The sequence below is a fragment of the Achroia grisella genome, unplaced genomic scaffold, assembly GCF_030625045.1.
Source record: "Achroia grisella isolate CSIRO2021 unplaced genomic scaffold, CSIRO_AGI_Agris_v1 utg1294, whole genome shotgun sequence".
Classification (NCBI taxonomy): domain Eukaryota; kingdom Metazoa; phylum Arthropoda; class Insecta; order Lepidoptera; family Pyralidae; genus Achroia; species Achroia grisella.
The window spans coordinates 261565-280832 of NW_026712612.1; the positions used below are offsets into that span (position 1 = coordinate 261565).

The 19268-nt window shown below is 32.7% G+C and overlaps 1 protein-coding gene across 2 annotated transcripts in view; it reads left to right on the forward strand.

Annotated features, from left to right (window-relative positions):
* LOC131855008 (leucine-rich repeat-containing protein 24-like) overlaps positions 1-19268 on the forward strand; it is a 68888-nt gene extending 49620 nt beyond the window's left edge. The window contains exon 2 of one of the 2 annotated variants that reach the window (XM_059206213.1): positions 16841-19268. In XM_059206213.1, coding sequence (XP_059062196.1) covers positions 16876-18639 — 1764 coding nt within the window. In that variant the 5' untranslated portion in view covers positions 16841-16875 and the 3' untranslated portion in view covers positions 18640-19268. The remainder of the gene's footprint in view (positions 1-16840) is intronic. The other variant, XM_059206214.1, reaches the window with a different exon arrangement.

Here is a 19268-nt window from a genome sequence, read left to right on the forward strand (position 1 = left end):
ACTTCCATAATCTTTTCATCTCCCACTACAATCCATTTTTCGCATCTCAAAGTAGCCTATCTCCCTTTTTATTGTCTAGACTATTTGTGTACTAAATTTAATTTAAATCGGTAATTAGTTTTTGTGTGAAAATGCGACAGACAGACAGACAGAGTTACTTTCGTATTTGTAATATTAGTAAGGATTTAAGACGAATTTTAGAATTTAGATTCTTAAATTTAAATTTTAAATAAAGAACATCATAACAGTTCTTTTAAATGTCATTTAAAAATAGAACGTTTTATGACATAACCCGAATTTGGGCCAGTTGACCAACCATTGTGTGGGTATAATAAAAACGCATTGTTTTTTGAAATACGAAGACGTCGCTGGCAAAGTTGCTGTTTTACTGAAGGCGATTTAAGTTCTCATAACTAAATTATACTATATATTTTATAATTAACATTTTAATGTTTTTTAGATACAATACGCTGTATTATGTGTACATATACAAATATGTATGTGAAAAAACCTAAATAAAGTTTTCAATACTAGTAGTTTATCTTGACAGCTTGACTTAGATTTTTATAAATAATATTACAGTATTTTGGAATTTATTTTTTTTCAGACACAAAATACGCGAATATATTTCATCTTTTTATGTAAGTAATATTTAGTCTCAGAATAGAAATAATTATTATAAATATGTATATAATTGGAGAAATCTTTACATAGTCTTATTAACATTACAAACGCGAAAGTTTGTGATAATGGATGGATATTTGTTCCTCTTTCACCCAAATAGTACTAAACAGATTTCGGTAAAAAAATTCAGTAATATAGCTCATACATTAGAATTTGCAGGTGAAACCGCTGGCACAGTTAATACAAAATGGAGTCACTTCCGCTGTCTGTTCGCTTAGATCTTTTAAACTATACAACGGATTTTAACGAAGTATTTTGTAATAGATAGAGCGAGTAAAGAGGAATGTTAATATGTATATTACATGCACATCCGTGCGAAGCTGATTATTTAAGTAACTATGAACGTTGCCTCATCAAAGAAACATAATTTCGGAATATAAAGTCGCTGTCAAACAAACCGCAGCTCAAACGGGTCAGTGCTCGGAATAGGCCTGGGGATGGCATTGTGCCAAACCTGGAACTAATGTTATGCACATTACACCCACTATTGGCTAACACGAATGTTTCTAAATATGCAACCGCGGTACTGGCATGAGGAAGCTAATCAGTTCCACGTGGATACTGCAGAAATACATGACGGGGCGTTGTACTGAAAGATTATTTTTTATTTATAACTAGATGTGCACGCGGTTTCTCCCGTATGAGATTCACACCCTATGTTTTATTCTGATGTATAAACTATAACGTTACAATAAAATGTTAAGTATTGCTTCAGGCCCAGGGGACTTGCTTTTAGATAGATGTCTTAGGTGTCTAGGTACGTCTATGGGTGTATATTTAATATTATCTTATTTTGTTTATTGTCTTTGTCATTGCGGATGCCTGAGACACCAGGGGTGTCACGTGCATGTTACCGAACCTTAAGAAACCATCCACCACCACCATAGCCTTCTTGAAAAATCCCATGCTGTAGTCTCGTGAAAAACCTCGGCAGCTAGTTCATTCCTCAATCTAAGTTTATGGAAGAAGAAATAGAAATAGAAATAATCTTTATTCAAATAAACTCATTACAAGCACTTTTGAATAGTCATATTTTGATTCTACCACTCATTCGGAATGCAGATTCATCACAAGAAGAATGAGCAAGAAACTTGTGTGTTGCTCTTTTTAATAGATGTTTTTTTTTATATAAATTATTACAGTATAACAAGTAAGAGGCATGCGATAATCAACATAGAAGTCGCTACGCACTCATTATTAATGTAATCAGATAATATTGTCAGTGCTATAGATTTAAAGTTTTTCTATAAAAACATTATTATCGTTAACGAATTCTTCAATTTTATAGTAAGCTTTTTTGCAAAGGAACTGTTTTATTTGACATTTAAATCTTTTTTCTGGCAGATTTATAACAGAAGCTTCTCTAAAACCGTACTCTCCGAGACCACTTAGGTTCTAGCGTGTGGGGATGAACGATGACCCTGTCCATAGCGAGCGGTGCGATGGTAAAAGGTAGCCGTAGGAATCAGATGACAAATATGTGGACATTTAGATTAAGCTTTTCATTAGTAGGTATCTGTAATATTTAATCTTTATCTGTAATCATTATTTCCCTAGAGTTCTCTCTATATTTTCTTTTTTGAATTCAATTTGAGGCTGTACCTGATTAGTGTATTTTATATGTAGTGTAATTTGATTATCAGATCATTATGTATTTATCTATATATTTATTTTTATGTTTATATATATATTTATGTATATGTATTTTTATATAAATTTATATTTAAATATTTGCCTTATATTTATATATCTTTTTTTGACATTTCTCATTTATATTAGTGCACCGCCAACAATCTTTCTCTGTACCACTCATGGTTGACTGGTAGATAACGCCGCAAGGTATTAAGTCCGCCATATGTACACATTGTTTTTGTGCATTAAAATGAAATATATAAATAAACTAGCTTTTGTCCGCGGCTTTGCTCGCTCTCCGTCCTTAGGTGTGGAATTTATCAAAATCCTTTCTTAGGGGATGCCTAAGTCATAGTAGCGTTATGCATGCAAAGTCTCAGCCCGATCGGTTTAAAATTGACAAAGTTTCATGTAAACTTTCATCCCCTATTTTATCCCTTTGGGGGTAGAATTAATCAAAATCCTTTCTTAGCGGATGCCTACGTCATAACATTTACCTGCATGCCATATTTCAGCTCGATCCGTCTAGTGGTTTGGGCCGTGCGTTGATAGATCACTATGTCAGTCACCTTTGAGTTATATATATTCAGATAATAGATCTAAATGAATAAATATATTTAATTTAGTTCGATTCAATTTGATTTGAATGAATATAAACCCAAATTCGAAATAAATTTCGAGAAATCCTCCAATCTGTCACTGTAATTGCAATTTACTTTCTCTATACAATAAAAACTTAAATTGCTTGTGTTACAGCGTGTCTAAATTCAGAATTCACGTTAAATCTCGCCGGCGGGAAAGTTTTTCTAGCTTGATTTAGTGTTATCACAGGCGATCGACATGTTAGTGATAGGTGATTAAATGCACATAAAACATTCTAGAAACCACCGACTTAACGAGGGTGTTGATTTATTTATGGGTACCCAGAGGTGGGAGATCATGTCGAAGGGCAACTAACTATAAAAATAATGTTAGTAATTTTACTGTGTAAGTTTATAACATAATAATATCTCAGGACAATTCACACAGCGTCACCAATTTCTAAGTTAAGCAGAGCTTGCATTATGAGTACAAGATAATTGTAAATACATAAATAATATACAAAGAAAATATCCAGTCCGATACCAATAGTCGTATTCATGAATGCAAATGGGTGTACTGTTTGGGGAATCGAACCCGCGAAGATCGTAAGTAGACTGGTGTATTAAATCGCTTGACCACCGAGGCCATCAGTTGAAGTTATATCCATCTCCACTGGTGCCCCACCAGCGTAAACCGTTAGCGCAGGCAGGTGACCATACTATTATGATTCATTTCAAAAAAAAGATAATGGTATGGTTAAAAGTTACCATTTACAATACAAATTAAGAAACTTAACAAATATTTTCTTAGAATTAGAAACTTCTGTATTTTTTACAATTTTTTTTGTAATTACACACAGAATTCTTAACGTTTAAAAACTACAAATTCAGCCGCTAATAAAATTCAGTTTCATCGAGTTAACATAGAAAATATGCAATGTAGTCACAGAGCACCTAAATAAACAGAAACCCCAAGTTATAGTTGGTAGGTTGAACGAATATTCTGACAAAAGCAATATATTATCTAACCCCATTGGTCCTTAGATACGCGTCTGGGTTACTTAAGTACTCTGTGTTGGATCTTTTGCCTGACTTTGTAACTTGACTAAGTAATAAAACTCGAAAAATAAAGTTAATATTCTTGAATAAAATGTTCGTATATGAACACATTTAAAAGATTTTTGTATATGATTATTGTAGTATGAAAAGGAATAGAATATAAATATTATGTTAACTGCCTTGATGGTCTAGCGGTTTAGCTCACGGCTCTACTTCCGATGGTCGCTGGTTCGATTCCTCGCATGGTGTAGATATTTGTATTCATGAGTAAGAATGTTTGTATCGATCTGAGTGTTTACTATGTACATTATGTATTTACAAAAAAATTATCTATCTATGTATTGTTTAGTATCCATAACACTAGTACTGCTTACCTTAAGTCTAGATGGCGCTGTATAAATAGTCCTGAGATTTTATAAAAAGAATATGATAGTCGTACCTAAAAGCGGCGTAGTATAACTAGTCCTGACATGTTATTAACTTAGATTATGTTACATGAAACCTCTTTTTGTACAAAATCCATTATCCAAAATTATTGTAACTAGAAATAAATAAAAACTTTTTTCTTTCTGTCAACACAGTCTATCATTTATTATTAATTTTATTGATTTTAAATGTATTAAAAATAGATCACAGCTAGAAACACAAACAAAATTGGTGCCGAAACCCGGGAATGAACCAGGGTCCTTTAGATTATGAATTATAGATTTATTAAATTAGATAAATAAAATATTATATTGATATATTGATAGTCATCTCTAAAAGCAATATATACACATATAGCAATATATACACAATATATACACATATATATATATATATACTATGGCAACGAATACATTTCTAAATCATGCGTATCGTGGAATGCGTACCCGGAACATTTTTGTCGCGTTACGCCGACCCAACGTAAATATAAATGGCGTATGATATATAAAACAGAATTTATGCATCTATACCGTCCTCTTTTTGCATTCATATTAGATACATACACCCTACGTTCGACGAAATATTCCGAATGTGCACGGAAATTTACGAAAATAAAACACTATTCAGTTTAGAGCATATACTTCACGTCAACAGCCCCTTTCGATCGATCCCCGGTGTAATTCAAACGGGGATCGAAATTACGACGGCTTGAGCCGAGGTTCGAACTCCTAGTGGTGCCCTTAGACTAAAGTCGTATCCAACAGGCGGGAGTTGGCCTTCAGCCGCTCCATAAGTCCTTCCGCGGGTTTGGAGTACCACCTGCACTTATCCAACAGGCGGGAGTTGGCCTTCAGCCGCTCCATAAGTCCTTCCGCGGGTTTGGAGTGCTATCTGCACTCGCCCTATCGTCCGACGAAGCTGTAAAGGCCAACTGCGGCCAACAGTATTAGGGTAGTCCGAAAAACAAGTTTAGTCACTGTATTCATCATGACGCTAAGTTTTTATAATTACTAGCTACCCGCCCCGACTTCACATGGGTGTACATGTATTATACATATAAACCTTCCTCTTTAATTACTTTATCTGTTGCTAAAATCTAATCTAATTGCATTAAAATCTATTGAATAATTTAAAAGATCTAAGCGAATACTTATATAGGCTTTAAAAAAAAAAGTAATTCAATTGAGTTTCTTGCCAGTTCTTCCACAATTGGACCTATATACTGAACTGGACGGTAGGGAAAAAATAAAAATTATAATGTAAAAAAATTTGATGTTCATAAGCGGCTAAAATGTGCTACATCAATAAAAGATTTTTGAATTTGAATTTGAATAGACTAAGAGAATATGTAAAGATGTACTATCTGATATGATTTTGAGATAGAAGATGGCATTTTAAAAGAGTGAGAATCTTATCAGTATTAGATGGAAATACAGCTGGAACTGATGGTAGATTTATTACTTAATGGATTTATATTTAAATCCTAAACGAAGTAAATCTACAATCCGCAGAGAACTAAACGAACTGATAGGTCTACGAATTTGCAAGCTGAAGTGAAAGTGGCCTGTTCATATCTGTCGTAATATCAACTCTAATAAATATCTGGCAGATTTTACTTCTTTTCTTTTTTAGATTTCGTTCCATTTTGAGTCTTAGTTACCCCACGGAGACAACTAACAGTCAGATTATTTGATATTAAAAAGAATCTACAAAGGATATTAAACCACATATTTCTAGCATTAAGGTTTATTATGACAAAAAAAATAAAACATAAAAAAACTTAGCAGTAATTTTAATAATTATACTCTGTAATCTAATTACTATGGGTTTTCTTAACATTAATTACTCAAGTAAGGCTTTCAATAGCTGTGTAGCTTTAGGTTGTAATCTCATTATGAAAGAACAACATCTAAGGCAGAACAACGCAATTGTTTTGTATTTTTGAAAAGGTATTAGCTTTTATAAATGCAAATTAATTATTTAATAAAAGAATTGAAAGGTTTTATGTATTGTTTATTAAAGTGGTCTTACAAAAAATAACGTTAAGTATTCCTTCATTATTTTTAATTAATTTATGAAGACATAGTTCACGACTGTTTTACTAAATGGGGTAGGTAGAGGCGACAGTGCCTGTCGAAGTCTTGGTAAATACAACACTGGACCATTTCCATATTTTTCATGTATATTTCGGTACAAAGTGGCACAAAACTATATTTTTATTTATATATTTGGGTATATAAATAAAATAGTTAGTTACCCAATGATATATTTTTTCTCATATAATCCTGCTTTTCATGTACAGTATTGTACAGTCAGCAACAATTTAAACTTATATTGTATTTATACACATTCTTTCATAATTTAAGAGCTGCGATCTTGTCGGTAGAGATCTTGCCAATTTCTACGATCTTCTATCAAACTCTTAAGTTTCCTTCTATTTTCTATAATATTATAATTATACAAAAACTTACAATATTTCCTTTTTACCGTTAATTGTTGGAGTACACGTATTCTGGAGTGGATACCGCGAATTGGCAAACGTAGTGTAGGACACTTGCAGCTAGGTAACTTTTCAGTTATTACCCGTAACCCTACGTATGTCGTTCTCTCTATCTCTCTCTCTCGATGTTCTACGTGTGTCTTCTCTTTCGAGAAGGGCTGAAGATCATGTCCAGTGGCGTGATTTCGGAAAGGCCTATGTCCAGCAGTGGACTGCAGTGGGCTAACGATGATGAAGATATTTCAAATCAATACAGTTAATTCCATAACCAAAACACACAACGCTAATAAAATATATTATTATCAAACACATGAATTTTCATGTTCGCAAATCTCGCAAATCTTTTGCACGCAATAGTGTTTATTTAGGCCACAGTTTGTTTTTGCAAGGGTTTGGTCAACTTACATAGTACGCATAAGTTTCGCTGAAATAATATATCGTGGGTAATTAATACCCTAACCCTCTACTAACATGACTGATGTGTTATCAGCCCATTAAATATCAATTAGGACCTAAGAAACAGTGAGAAACAACTGTTGAAGGTATGAAGATTATTGTGTTTAATTTTAGATATTTGAACGAAATAAGCTTTCAAAGTTTTGTTTACATTTGCGTTTGATATTTATCTAATATTTTACACAGTTTATTATATTATAAAAATAGAAATAATTTTTATTAGAGTAAAAAATAAAATAAAAAATTTTAAATAGTCGTGTAATATATTTTTTTATTACCGCTCATTTGAAAAACAGATTCAACGCAAGATAACGAACAAGAAACTTGTGTGTAGCTCTTTTAAATAAATGTTTTTAGTAATGACATATTTAGAATATTGTGTGAATACAAACTGCTAAATAAGACTGCCAAAAGTAAATCTTATTAATATTATAAACGCGAAAGTTTGTGAGTATGGATGCATGTTTGTTACTCTTTCAATATCTAATCAGAATAACATAGGGTATAAAGTTCATGCGGATAAAACCGCGGGCACAGCTAGTAAATAATATTACTTCAGTAATAAAATAAATCAATCATAGTTATTAGAGCCTACCAGTCCATACAAGCATCACTTATTCACGAGTATCGTTCGCGTAACATGACAATACTTCCATTTAACCTTTGATCTCCCCTTTGAACCCCTTACAACCCTTTTTCGCTTTAAAAAGTATCCTATATTTGGATCCAGACTATCTGTGTACAAAATTTAAATTGACATTTAAATCGGTTCAGTGATTTCAGCGTGAAAGCGAGACAGACAGACAGAGTTACTTTCGCATTTATATATTAATTAGTAAGGATACAGTATATTATTCATGGGTATAACGAGTATAAGTAAACAAGTATATATTTATATAGTAATTGACGAGTCATTAATAGAATTTGTTAAATACAGTTAGTTGTTATAAAATATTTAACATCCCAAAATAAACTTGTAAATTTAAATGAAATTTACCTTCAAAGGATAAGTCTGCCAATGTTTTAATATTTATTTTTCGCAACTGGCAAGATTGTAATTAATTAGTTTTTAGATTGGACGTGAAGTTATATAGTATATATCTCTCTGTATGTATATATCTGTCTCTATCAGAAAGACCTTTCAACCAAATTTTGTCTGTCTGGAGGTCTTTGATTGAACGTCTATTTGATGAAAGTAAATAGTACATAAAAAAAAATAATGGATTCTTAGTTCTTTTACAAAAACATGCCGTCACGACTGTTTCCATGGATGGTACTCATCTGTCGATGTCATGATGAACATTACTCTTAACATTTGGCTGGGTATATTACAATCCAACTTGACAGGGGAGGAGCCTAGCCTAGGGTGCCATCGTTCCGATTAATTTAATTTTATTTTATTTATAAACTTTATTGGACTAGATACAGAACCATATTAATTATAATATGTTATATATATACATATATAACTCAAACTATCGCTAAGCAATCTCTTACAGGCAACCTTTAGGTAGACGGTGAAGATATATGAAGAAGTGTAGGTGGTGAAAATAACAACACAATTTTTGTTTTAATATCAGTGTTTTTTTCACCGAATTATAATTTGACACAATTATTTTGGTCAGTTTTTTTTTACAGAAGGTTTACGTACAACACATCCTGTAATATATGATATACTAGCAGACCCGGCCATGCATACTGTGGTAAGGTTAAATAATATTGCGACTATAAATTGAGATGTAAGCTGTCCTATCTTTCAAGATGGATCAAATCGCACACAATGTGCGAATCAAATTTGCAATCGGTTCAGTAGTTCAGGAGTCCATCGCAGACAAACAACGTGATACGTAAATTTTATATTTTACTAGGAGACCCGGCCACGCATTGCTGTGGCTAAGGTTCTTGAATAAAATAATATTGCAACTATAAATTGAGATGTAAGCTATCCTATCTTTCAATTTGGATCAAATTGCACATAATGCGTAAATCAAATTTGCAATCGGTTCAGTAGTTCACGAGTCCATCGCGGACATACAACGTGACACGTAATCTTTATATATAAAAATTAATAGGTACTCGCCCCGGCTTCGCACGGATGTACATATATAACATATATAAACCTTCCTCTAGAATCATTCTATCTATTAAAAAAAAAACCGCGTCAAATCAGTGCCTTGTTTTAAAGATTTAAGCATGCATAGAGACAGACAGCGACAGCGACTTTATTTTATACTATGTAGTGATTTAACACAGCCAATACGAAAATGAGACATTCTGTTAGATAATAATTAATTACATTGCCGCCACAGATAATCACAATTTTATTGAAGTACTGGTTTATATTATGACTACGTCTAAATAGGGTACTGGATGTTTTGTTTACGTAATGAGATTTCAGCTTGTTTAGATTATCTGTCTGGTTCAATCAATTAAGAAACTTTTTTTTAGAACGGCTTACTTTTAGATCCTTTTGAACTGGGTTTCTAAATGTTGGTTAAATATGTGGGTAATAAAGAAAACTTTGGAATAATGGTAAGATAATATGTATTGTAAGGAAAAAGACAATAGATGGGGTTAGAAAGAGACAGCGTATGAAATAATGGTAACAATAATATGTATTGTAAGGAAAAAGACAATAGATGGGGTTAGAAAGAGACAGCGTAAGAAATAATGATAACAATAATATGTATTGTAAGGAAAAAGACAACAGATGGGGTTAGAAAGAGACAGCGTATGAAACAATGATAACAATAATATGTATTGTAAGGAAAAAGACAATAGATGGGGTTAGAAAGAGACAGCGTAAGAAATAATGGTAACAATAATAATTATGAAAAGAAGGAAAAAGACAACAGATGGGGTCAGAAAGAGAAGGCTATTGAGAACAGTAGTAGGATGTGTCAATAAAGAATTTAGTGTTCGAAAAATATAAGGTTTATATAGCATAGACTATACACGATCTGTTTGCAGTTTTTGAAGAATTTAGTTTTGCAAGATTTTCATTCGATAAATTTATATTGTATCAAATTTTGGTAGTATTTGATACCAATATACCAAATTCCACTCGCCAATAAGTTTGTTTTGATTGTTGTTTAACTTGCAGGCAGTGAATATACAGAATCATAGGCGTGATATTTGTGCTCAGAAATTATACAATTGTGCAAATAATTAAATTGATACCAATTAATGATATTTAAATGCCATATTCAAAGTATAAAAGTCACACATTGATTAGATAGTGTTACAAAACTAAATTGATACTCGAATTTGAATATCTCGTGAAAAAAATCTCTCTTACCTCAAATTGCCTAAAAAAGTCTTGGAGATATTACCAAAAGTAACGAATGTTGCATTACATAGAAACGTATACGCTGAATCACAAATGATGCGTGGATTTCCTTGAACAGAATCGGAATCAAAACAATCGGTAACAACACTGCAGTAACTTTCTCCATCGAAAATTCCAAGCGTATATTTATTTGAGCGAACTTTCGAGATGTTATTGAAGATTCATTTCGGTGTTAGATGTTATGAAAATTTATTTGTAATTGAACGAAAATCTTCGTGAAACATATAAATAATTGATAATTTACAGCGTATTGTTACAATATTTGTAATAATGAATTGTAAAATAATTGTAACAATTATGAAGGAGTTTGCTTGTGTTGAGTAATTGTTTTTGTTTCCTTTATTTCTTTTTCTATTATTATCTAACCAATTATATTCAAATTAGGCATACACGGAATATCGATCAGTGTTTAAATCATTACATAGTATAAAACAAAGTCGCTGTCGCCGTCTGTCCGTCCCTATGTATGCTTAAATCTTTAAAACTACGCAACGGATTTTCAAGATGTTTTTTATTAGATAGAGTGATTCAAGAGGAAGGTTTATATGTATAATACATGTACACCCGGGTGAAGCAGGGGCTAGTAGCTAGTAAGAGTATAAATTGGAATAAGAGTTTAAATTTTATTAGTATTACTAAACGAACTTGGTACTGTAAATCGAATATAATGCAATGTTTGAGCTTTTTTGAAGCTGGAGTGATTCAGATAGTTTTTAGCAACAAGTTATTAGATTATTTTAAAGTTACCTAATATTTTATCTAAATTTTAATGAGATAAAAATTAAAGCTAATATGTACTAGCTAAACGCCTCAATTTCGTGTGGGTGTACATGTATTATTAAAATAAGCCTTCCTCTTCAATTACTCTATCTGTTGCTAAAATCTACATTAAAATCAGTTCAGTAGTTCAAAAGATCTAAGTGAACAGACAGCAGAAGAAACTTAATTTTATACTATGTAAAGATAGGTTTTTGTTATTATATTATATAGTTAAATAACAAATACATAAAATTAGAAAATAGCTCTTTTCTATTAAACATTGTCTGAAAGCAATCATTAAATAAATATTTTCAGAAAAACCTATAAGAATAATAAATAAAAGAAAGAACGCAGGTAAAGCCAGGATCCGCCGCTAGTTATTTGTAGTGTGAAAAACAATTCCAGAAAAAGAAACTGTACGGCATCAGAAAAATAGAACCAGGAAATAAATCCATGCGAGAACAATAACAATGGGTCGAAAAACTATAAAAGATTCTCGCGTTGCAAAAATAAAGAGGAATTTTGTACTTTGCAGTCTGAACGTGTGTCTGCAATATGAAAGGTTCAATAAGTAACTCCCGTCGTGTCTATGTACTGTTTTTTCTCCTCAGGATTTATGTTTGCCTGGTCCTTACTTATAGATACGGTTATATATTTTGCAGTGTTCCATGTTGCGTCAAATTCTGAATTAATTCATTTTTAATATGTAGAAAGAGTTAGGTGAACTTGTGTCACATGAAAGGTTCAATAAGTATCTTCCGTCGTATCTACATGCTGTTTTTTTTCTCCTCAGGGTTTATGTTAGCCTGGTTGTTACTTATAGATACAGTTATACATATATTTTGCAGTGTTCCGCGTTGCGTCAATTACTTTCTAGAATATCTGAATTAATTAATCTTTAATTTGTAAAAGAGTTAGGTGAACGTGTGTCTATAATATGAAAGGTACAGTAAGTATCTGTCGTTGTATCTACATGCTGTTTTTTTTCTCCTCATGGTTTATGTTAGCCTGGTTGTTACTTGTAGATACGTTTATATATCTTGCAGTGTTCCGCGTTGCGTCAATTACTTTCTAGAATATCTGAATTAATTAATCTTTAATTAGTAAAAAGAGTTAGGTGAACGTGTGTCTATAATATGAAAGGTACAGTAAGTATCTGTCGTTGTATCTACATGCTGTTTTTTTTTCTCCTCATGGTTTATGTTAGCCTGGTTGTTACTTGTAGATATTTACTGTTACTTTATAGAATATGTCAATTGAAAAATAATAATTTGTAACAAGAGTTAGGTGAGCGTGTGTCTGTAATATGAAAGATTCAATAAATAACTCCAGTCGTACCTAGGTACCTACTATTGTTTTTTCTCCTCAGGATTTATATTTGCCTGGTCCTTGCTTATAGATACTGTAATATATTTGCAGTGTACCATGTTGCGTCAATTTCTTTATAAATATCTCAGTTAATAATTAATTTTTAATTTGAAAGAAGTATTAGATGAACGTATGAAAGATATGAAATTAGATTCCCGTGGAATTTATGTACCTACTGTCTTTATTCTCCTCAAGATTTATGTTTGCCTGATCCTTCCTTATATGTTTTATATGTTATATATCTTGCTATTTTTTGTAAAGTATACCGTGTTGCGTCAATTAATTTGAAGAATCACTGTTGAATATATATTGTTTGTGTTTTTTTAATTTGTAAAAAGTATCTAAACTTTTCATTTAAAATATGTATTTTATTTTATTTATATACTTAGGCAAATATTACTAATTTATAAATACCTTCAGTATTTACATGTGTATGTATGTAATTTGTAATGGTATATTACCTATTTCTATACTGCGCCAACGACCTGTTCTTTACTCGTTCGTCGTCGTCGTCGATCTCCCAGGTCGTATTTAAGATGTTGATTGATTAATTTAAGCTACAAGACCGCCTTTTTGTATATCAAAAATTTGTAAAATTTTCCTTTTGTATTATTTTATACCTATATATAAAAAGTGCATGAATCTTTTGTAAGTGGAGGTCAGGTCAAAGCGGTCACTACATTAGAGTATAATCATCCATCTATTGGACGGACATTCAGAACTGGACAAGACAAATATCCACTCTGAACCATTAATCCTTCTAATCTTGACAGAAATCTCCGGAAGGTGAGCGTTCACAGTGAGGTATTTATCAACACGAGTTGAGTGGCACAATTCCTCGTTCGACGATATGAAAACTTATAAGATTTTTTCTTTGCTCACTGCGTATTTTTTGCGGAAGAAATAAGTTTTATTTGCTGTAATTTGAGAGGAGTGTCATCTAGTCATGTTGTTAGCTAATTAATTAATTTATTAATAAAACTTTCACAACATATCTTATACATACAAAACAATACTTGTATCTTTCTTTGTACCTTATAAGGGAAAAGTTTTTGATAAAAATACAATATTATTGTATTGAATATTGTATTTTTATCAAAAACTTTTTCCTGTTAATTCAGAAAGAATATTAATTCAAAATAAAAAAACATAATAAAATATTTAAACTGTTACTTGTCTTGTAATATCTAGTGGAGTGCATGCAACAAATCTTTAATTTGTATCTTAAATTCAGAATTTAAAAATAACTTATTAATTATAGGTTATTGTATAATTTAAAGGTAAATAGAAATCTAAAAGTGAAAAATTGTTAATAAAAATAGTATAAACATTTTTATAGACTGAAAAAATGTTACTAATAAAAGAAGTATAAACATTTTTATAGAATGAAAATATTCTAATATGTGGTAGTAATACAAAATGCTAATATATGTATTTATGCATTTATATTCTTTAAATGACTAAAGTGCTGAACAGATCCAAATGGAACATATCTAGATATATGAAAAGACTGCAACGGTTATCTTTACCAAATAAATGTTTGGTTTGATTTGATTTGATACCTCAACATTTTTTTTTCGGACTACTCTAATGACTACTCTGTAAAGGCCAGCTGCGGCCAACACCGCAGCTGGTCTTTACAGCTTCACCGGACGATAGGATGAGTGCAGATGGCACTCCAAACCCGCGGAAGGACTTATGAAGCGGCTGAAGGCCAACGCCTGACAAATACGACTTCAGTCTAAGGGCACCGCTAGGGGTTCGAACCTCGGCTCAGGCCGTCGTAATTTCGATCCCTGTTTGAATTGGACGGGGGATCGATCGGAGGGGTCCTCAAAAATAAACAAACGCGGGCTGAGAAATAAATATGATTTCTATTTAGTTGTACTTATACATACCTTTGGTCCAAAAGGAAAGCGCCTCTTGATATCACTGGAGTACCGTACTAATTTAATTAGAGGCAGAGTCATTACTACCCAATTAGTGTTGATGAATTTCGCCTTTGACACTGGCGATAGCAAATTTCTAAAATTGACGTTATCACCTTCGTAAATATTCTAAAATACCAGTTAGAATTCAATATACCGTTTTCTACACCTTTGTATTGAAATGATTTTAATTTAAATTAAACACGTTACATTTCTACCTATTGTACTAAATGATTTATTTAAAATAATTTAATTTAAATTAAAAAAAATACATTTCTACATGTTCTAAATAATTTATTTAAATTTTACTAGCGACTCGTCCGGCAATGATCTATTATATATCTTTGATTTCTCGGCTTTTTCTATACTATAACACGCATGTATTATACCACAGATCACATAATATTATAGTTATAAACGTTCCTCTTGAAACACTATCTATTGCTAAATACTGCATCTGTCTACCCGCTTTCTTAGTTATTTTCTACGTACACCGTCACTTCTACTACTGGAGAAGGAGAACTCTTGATAATCACGCCAGAATACACTCAGTGTATCATTGCGATTTTTTAAGCTAATCTAGGTTTATCCTTAGTTTTAAGTATACCTAGCACTGGATCCCATATGCATATTTTGAAACCCCATTGAATTTTTTACATTTATAAATTTCTATAACTACTTTCACAATTCCAGAGATATAACGAAGTTTAGTAGATATAAGCTTTGTCACATGAAATTACATCCAGTGATATGGGCCCGAGTTGTTGGATGGAATTTCAGAAAGTATAGAAAAAATATTTACAAAAAAGAACTTTATATAAACTCTATTATGTAAAACAAAAGGCGGCCATATCGCTCAAGGCAATCTCTTACAAAATAAGTATTTAACTTAACATATAAATATCAGGTTATCTCATTTATATAATGTATATAAATGTGAACAACCGCGAAAAGATTTTCATAATAAATAAATATTACTATAAATTTACTTTTATTAAAAAAATACATTCTCATTTTATTATAAATTTATTACTTTTATGAATAATTTATTACGACAATTTTATTTTTATACTTTCATGTTTAATACGCATTATTATTATAGTTATTCGAGTCTTAACATGAATAATTTTATGTTAAATAAAGGTTGTTATTAGCTATCTTGTTGTTATTCATTATACAATTATTTATGTTAAGACTTAATTAACTATATTATTTATTATGACCATTTACAAATTACAGACTAGATTCATACTTAATTCCTTAAATTTCGTGAGTTATTTAATAATAATAATAGTAATAATAAGACATTTATTCAGCATTACAGTATTCTTATTTACTATTTATTTCTTAAGGTTTCTAATTTTATTGTTGTATAATTAAGTTATGTACATAATTAAGTACTATATTTTAAATTTTGATAACATCTTCAATTATGTATATGATTTTCAATTTACTATTTCTCATTAAATTACAGTAATTTTATATACCAAACTAGCTTTTGCCTGCGGCTTCAGTCGCGTTAATTTATCCCCTTAGGGGTGGAATTTAGCGAAATCCTTTCTTAGCGGATGCTTACGTCATAACATCTACCTGCATGCCAAATTTCAGCACGATCCGTCCAGTGGTTTGGGCTGTGCGTTGATAGATCACTACGTCAGTCACCTTTGAGTTATATATATTTAGATAACTAAACTAATAATATAATACTTTATTATAGACTAGTTGTAAAAAAACACTTTCTATATTAATAAAACGGAGCCTGATCGCTAGAAGCAATCTCATACTGTCCACCTGATTACAAAGTAAAGTTATAGATTAATCTTACTGTTTGTTCCAACTTTTATAAAAATCAGAGTGATTGAGACTACAAAGATTGTAAAGTTTAGTACTGTTATAAAATCTAGTTTATTTTTAGTCCACGCTGATTAATATTCTAGTTTGTAATTAGTACAGAATAGAATATAGGACATGAACTCTAACAAAAGTCCGATTTAATCAAACTCGTTTACAGATACGTTAACCAGATCCATTGTATCTCCCGGTCCAGTATTGTTTAGCTAATCTCCAGTGATTAACATTCCTCCTCTTGTTGTTTCAGGCAGTCGGCCGATGTAAACATAAAGCCGAAATGAGATGAGTATGCGTGTGGCGTGGGCCAGATGGTACTGGATTGTTATATTCACGACTTGCGCTGCGAGGACTGCCAGCGACTGGCTCGATTGCGCCCACATCGCTACCTGCCGCTGCAAATGGTCCTCGGGTAAGAAGACAGCTTCATGTGCCTCCAGTGACCTACGCCGCCCGCCGTCTCTCTCATCAGACATCCAAGTTCTCGATCTTCACGACAACCCGCTAAGAAATCTCCCTCAGGAAGTTTTCGCTAATATAGGCCTGTTAAATTTACAAAGATTGAATTTGAAAGCGACTAAATTGAGATCGATTCATGCTGATGCATTTTTAGAGTTAAGAATTTTAATCGAAGTCGATTTAGCCGATAACGACCTGTCAAGCATACCGAGAGATATATTTAGAGGCAACGAAAGACTGCGCTTAGTTGTACTGAGCAACAATCCTTTGACAACACTAATTGCAGACCAATTTCCATCATTACCACACCTACGGATGCTTCTATTAGATGGATGCAGATTAAGATCTTTGCATACAAATTCGTTGAGGAATCTGAAATCATTAGAGACAATAGACTTGTGTAGAAATCAGTTAACATTCCTTCGTTTAAGTACGTTCTCATTGCCCGCTTTGAAGACAATATCACTATCTGGAAATCCATGGGGTTGCGATTGTCGTCTTCGTGAGTTTAAGGACTGGTTTTTAGATAGTAAATTGGGTACAGAGGAGTTAGTGTGCGTAGAACCATCAACACAAGCGGGTAATAAGTGGCGCAACGTACCTAGTGAAAGTATGGCCTGCGCGCCAGAAGTGCGTTCAAGTACATTAGTGGTAAGAGCTGAAGTTGGTGCACCTACTTCCTTTGGTTGTTGGGTGCACGGTGTTCCAAAACCACGAATTACATGGTTATTCGATGGAGTGGATGTTCATAATGGTACTGTTGATATCGATATGGAAGAATCGGAGACTAGTATAGACGATGATAGTTCTGAAGTAAGAGTACCTGGTAGTGTAAGATGGGTTAATATTACTCTTTTAAATGTGACATCTAGCGCTGCAGGCGAGTGGACGTGTGTAGCTAAAAGTATAGCAGGCGAAGCAAGAGCCATTATAAGTCTAGTTTTACCAAGATCTCAAACCGCGACTGCCCGTACTGCTCCAGGTATTCCACAGCTTTTAGGAGTTGTATTTGGCGCCTTAGGTGTTTTAGCCAGCCTTGGTTTTATTGCCGCTGTTGCTTGTTGGCATTTAAGAAGACGAACTGTACCACCGAGTCGAAGCTTTACTGACCAAGAAAAAAGACTCATCGACGCATCAGTAGTTGTTAGCTGCGATCGTTCTATTGGAGATATGGCATCACCATGTGATTTCGAGTTAACTGAAAGATCATTATCAATTGATGATAATCAATCTAGGGGATGTGGATTTGATCCTGTTCATATAACTATAGAAGGTACTCCGGGGGCTTTTCCTCCACCACCAGCGGAATTTGCAGTACCAGTTCCTTATGGCAATATATTCATATCGGTGCAAGTGGCAGGGAGAGGAGAACCTGGGAAATATCCAGATTTACTAAGTGGTGGAGCTACTTTACCCAGGCGGAGTAGAACATGCTGTGCTGCACCTGCTTATGATAACATGGGTCCCAGAGTTACAGCAACCGGGAGTTCGACCTGGTCATTGCCAGGCGCTAATTCAGATAATGCTGATCAATCGGAGACGCCTGTCTTAACATTACCACCTCCACCTCCAGAGTTTGTCTCCCTTTAGCCTAGGCCATTGGTACTAGACGCCTCCAATCTGAGGTGACCTGGTACCTAGGACATTTCGAGTCAATTAGACTATCCCCAATTTTATTGTATTTAATGCAATTTTGACGTGATTATTCATTTGTAAATAGTTTAGAGTGCTAAGTGCGGACGATGTGTGACATCCTGTGAGATATACGTAAGGTTGTTATCAATATAATATAAATTGTATAATAAACCCTTTATGAAACTTGTTAATATGTTGGGATGATTGAAGTAAAGATGCGATATCTTCAAAGAGATCAGAATGCGTTTCAAGTTGAATACCGTTTCATTACACGACATCGCTTGCAATCTTTGAACCGTTCAGACGAGAGCACGGTGACTTATATCGCATTCCTCTTTGAATATTACAGCTACTTTTTCACTTTATTTGTCTTTAGATATTCCTTTAAGTCTTACGCGTATGTGTCTTCCCAACTTTTGTAAATATCGTTTATTCGTATTATACAAACTTCCCAAACATAAGACTGACCCTTTTGTCTTGTTTTCGTCTCTCTTTGTGACTTAACGAAAGTGTATATACACTCCTCTTAGACAAGATAGCTTCTAAATATTTACTTTGAAAGCAAATATCTAATGTAAATGAAA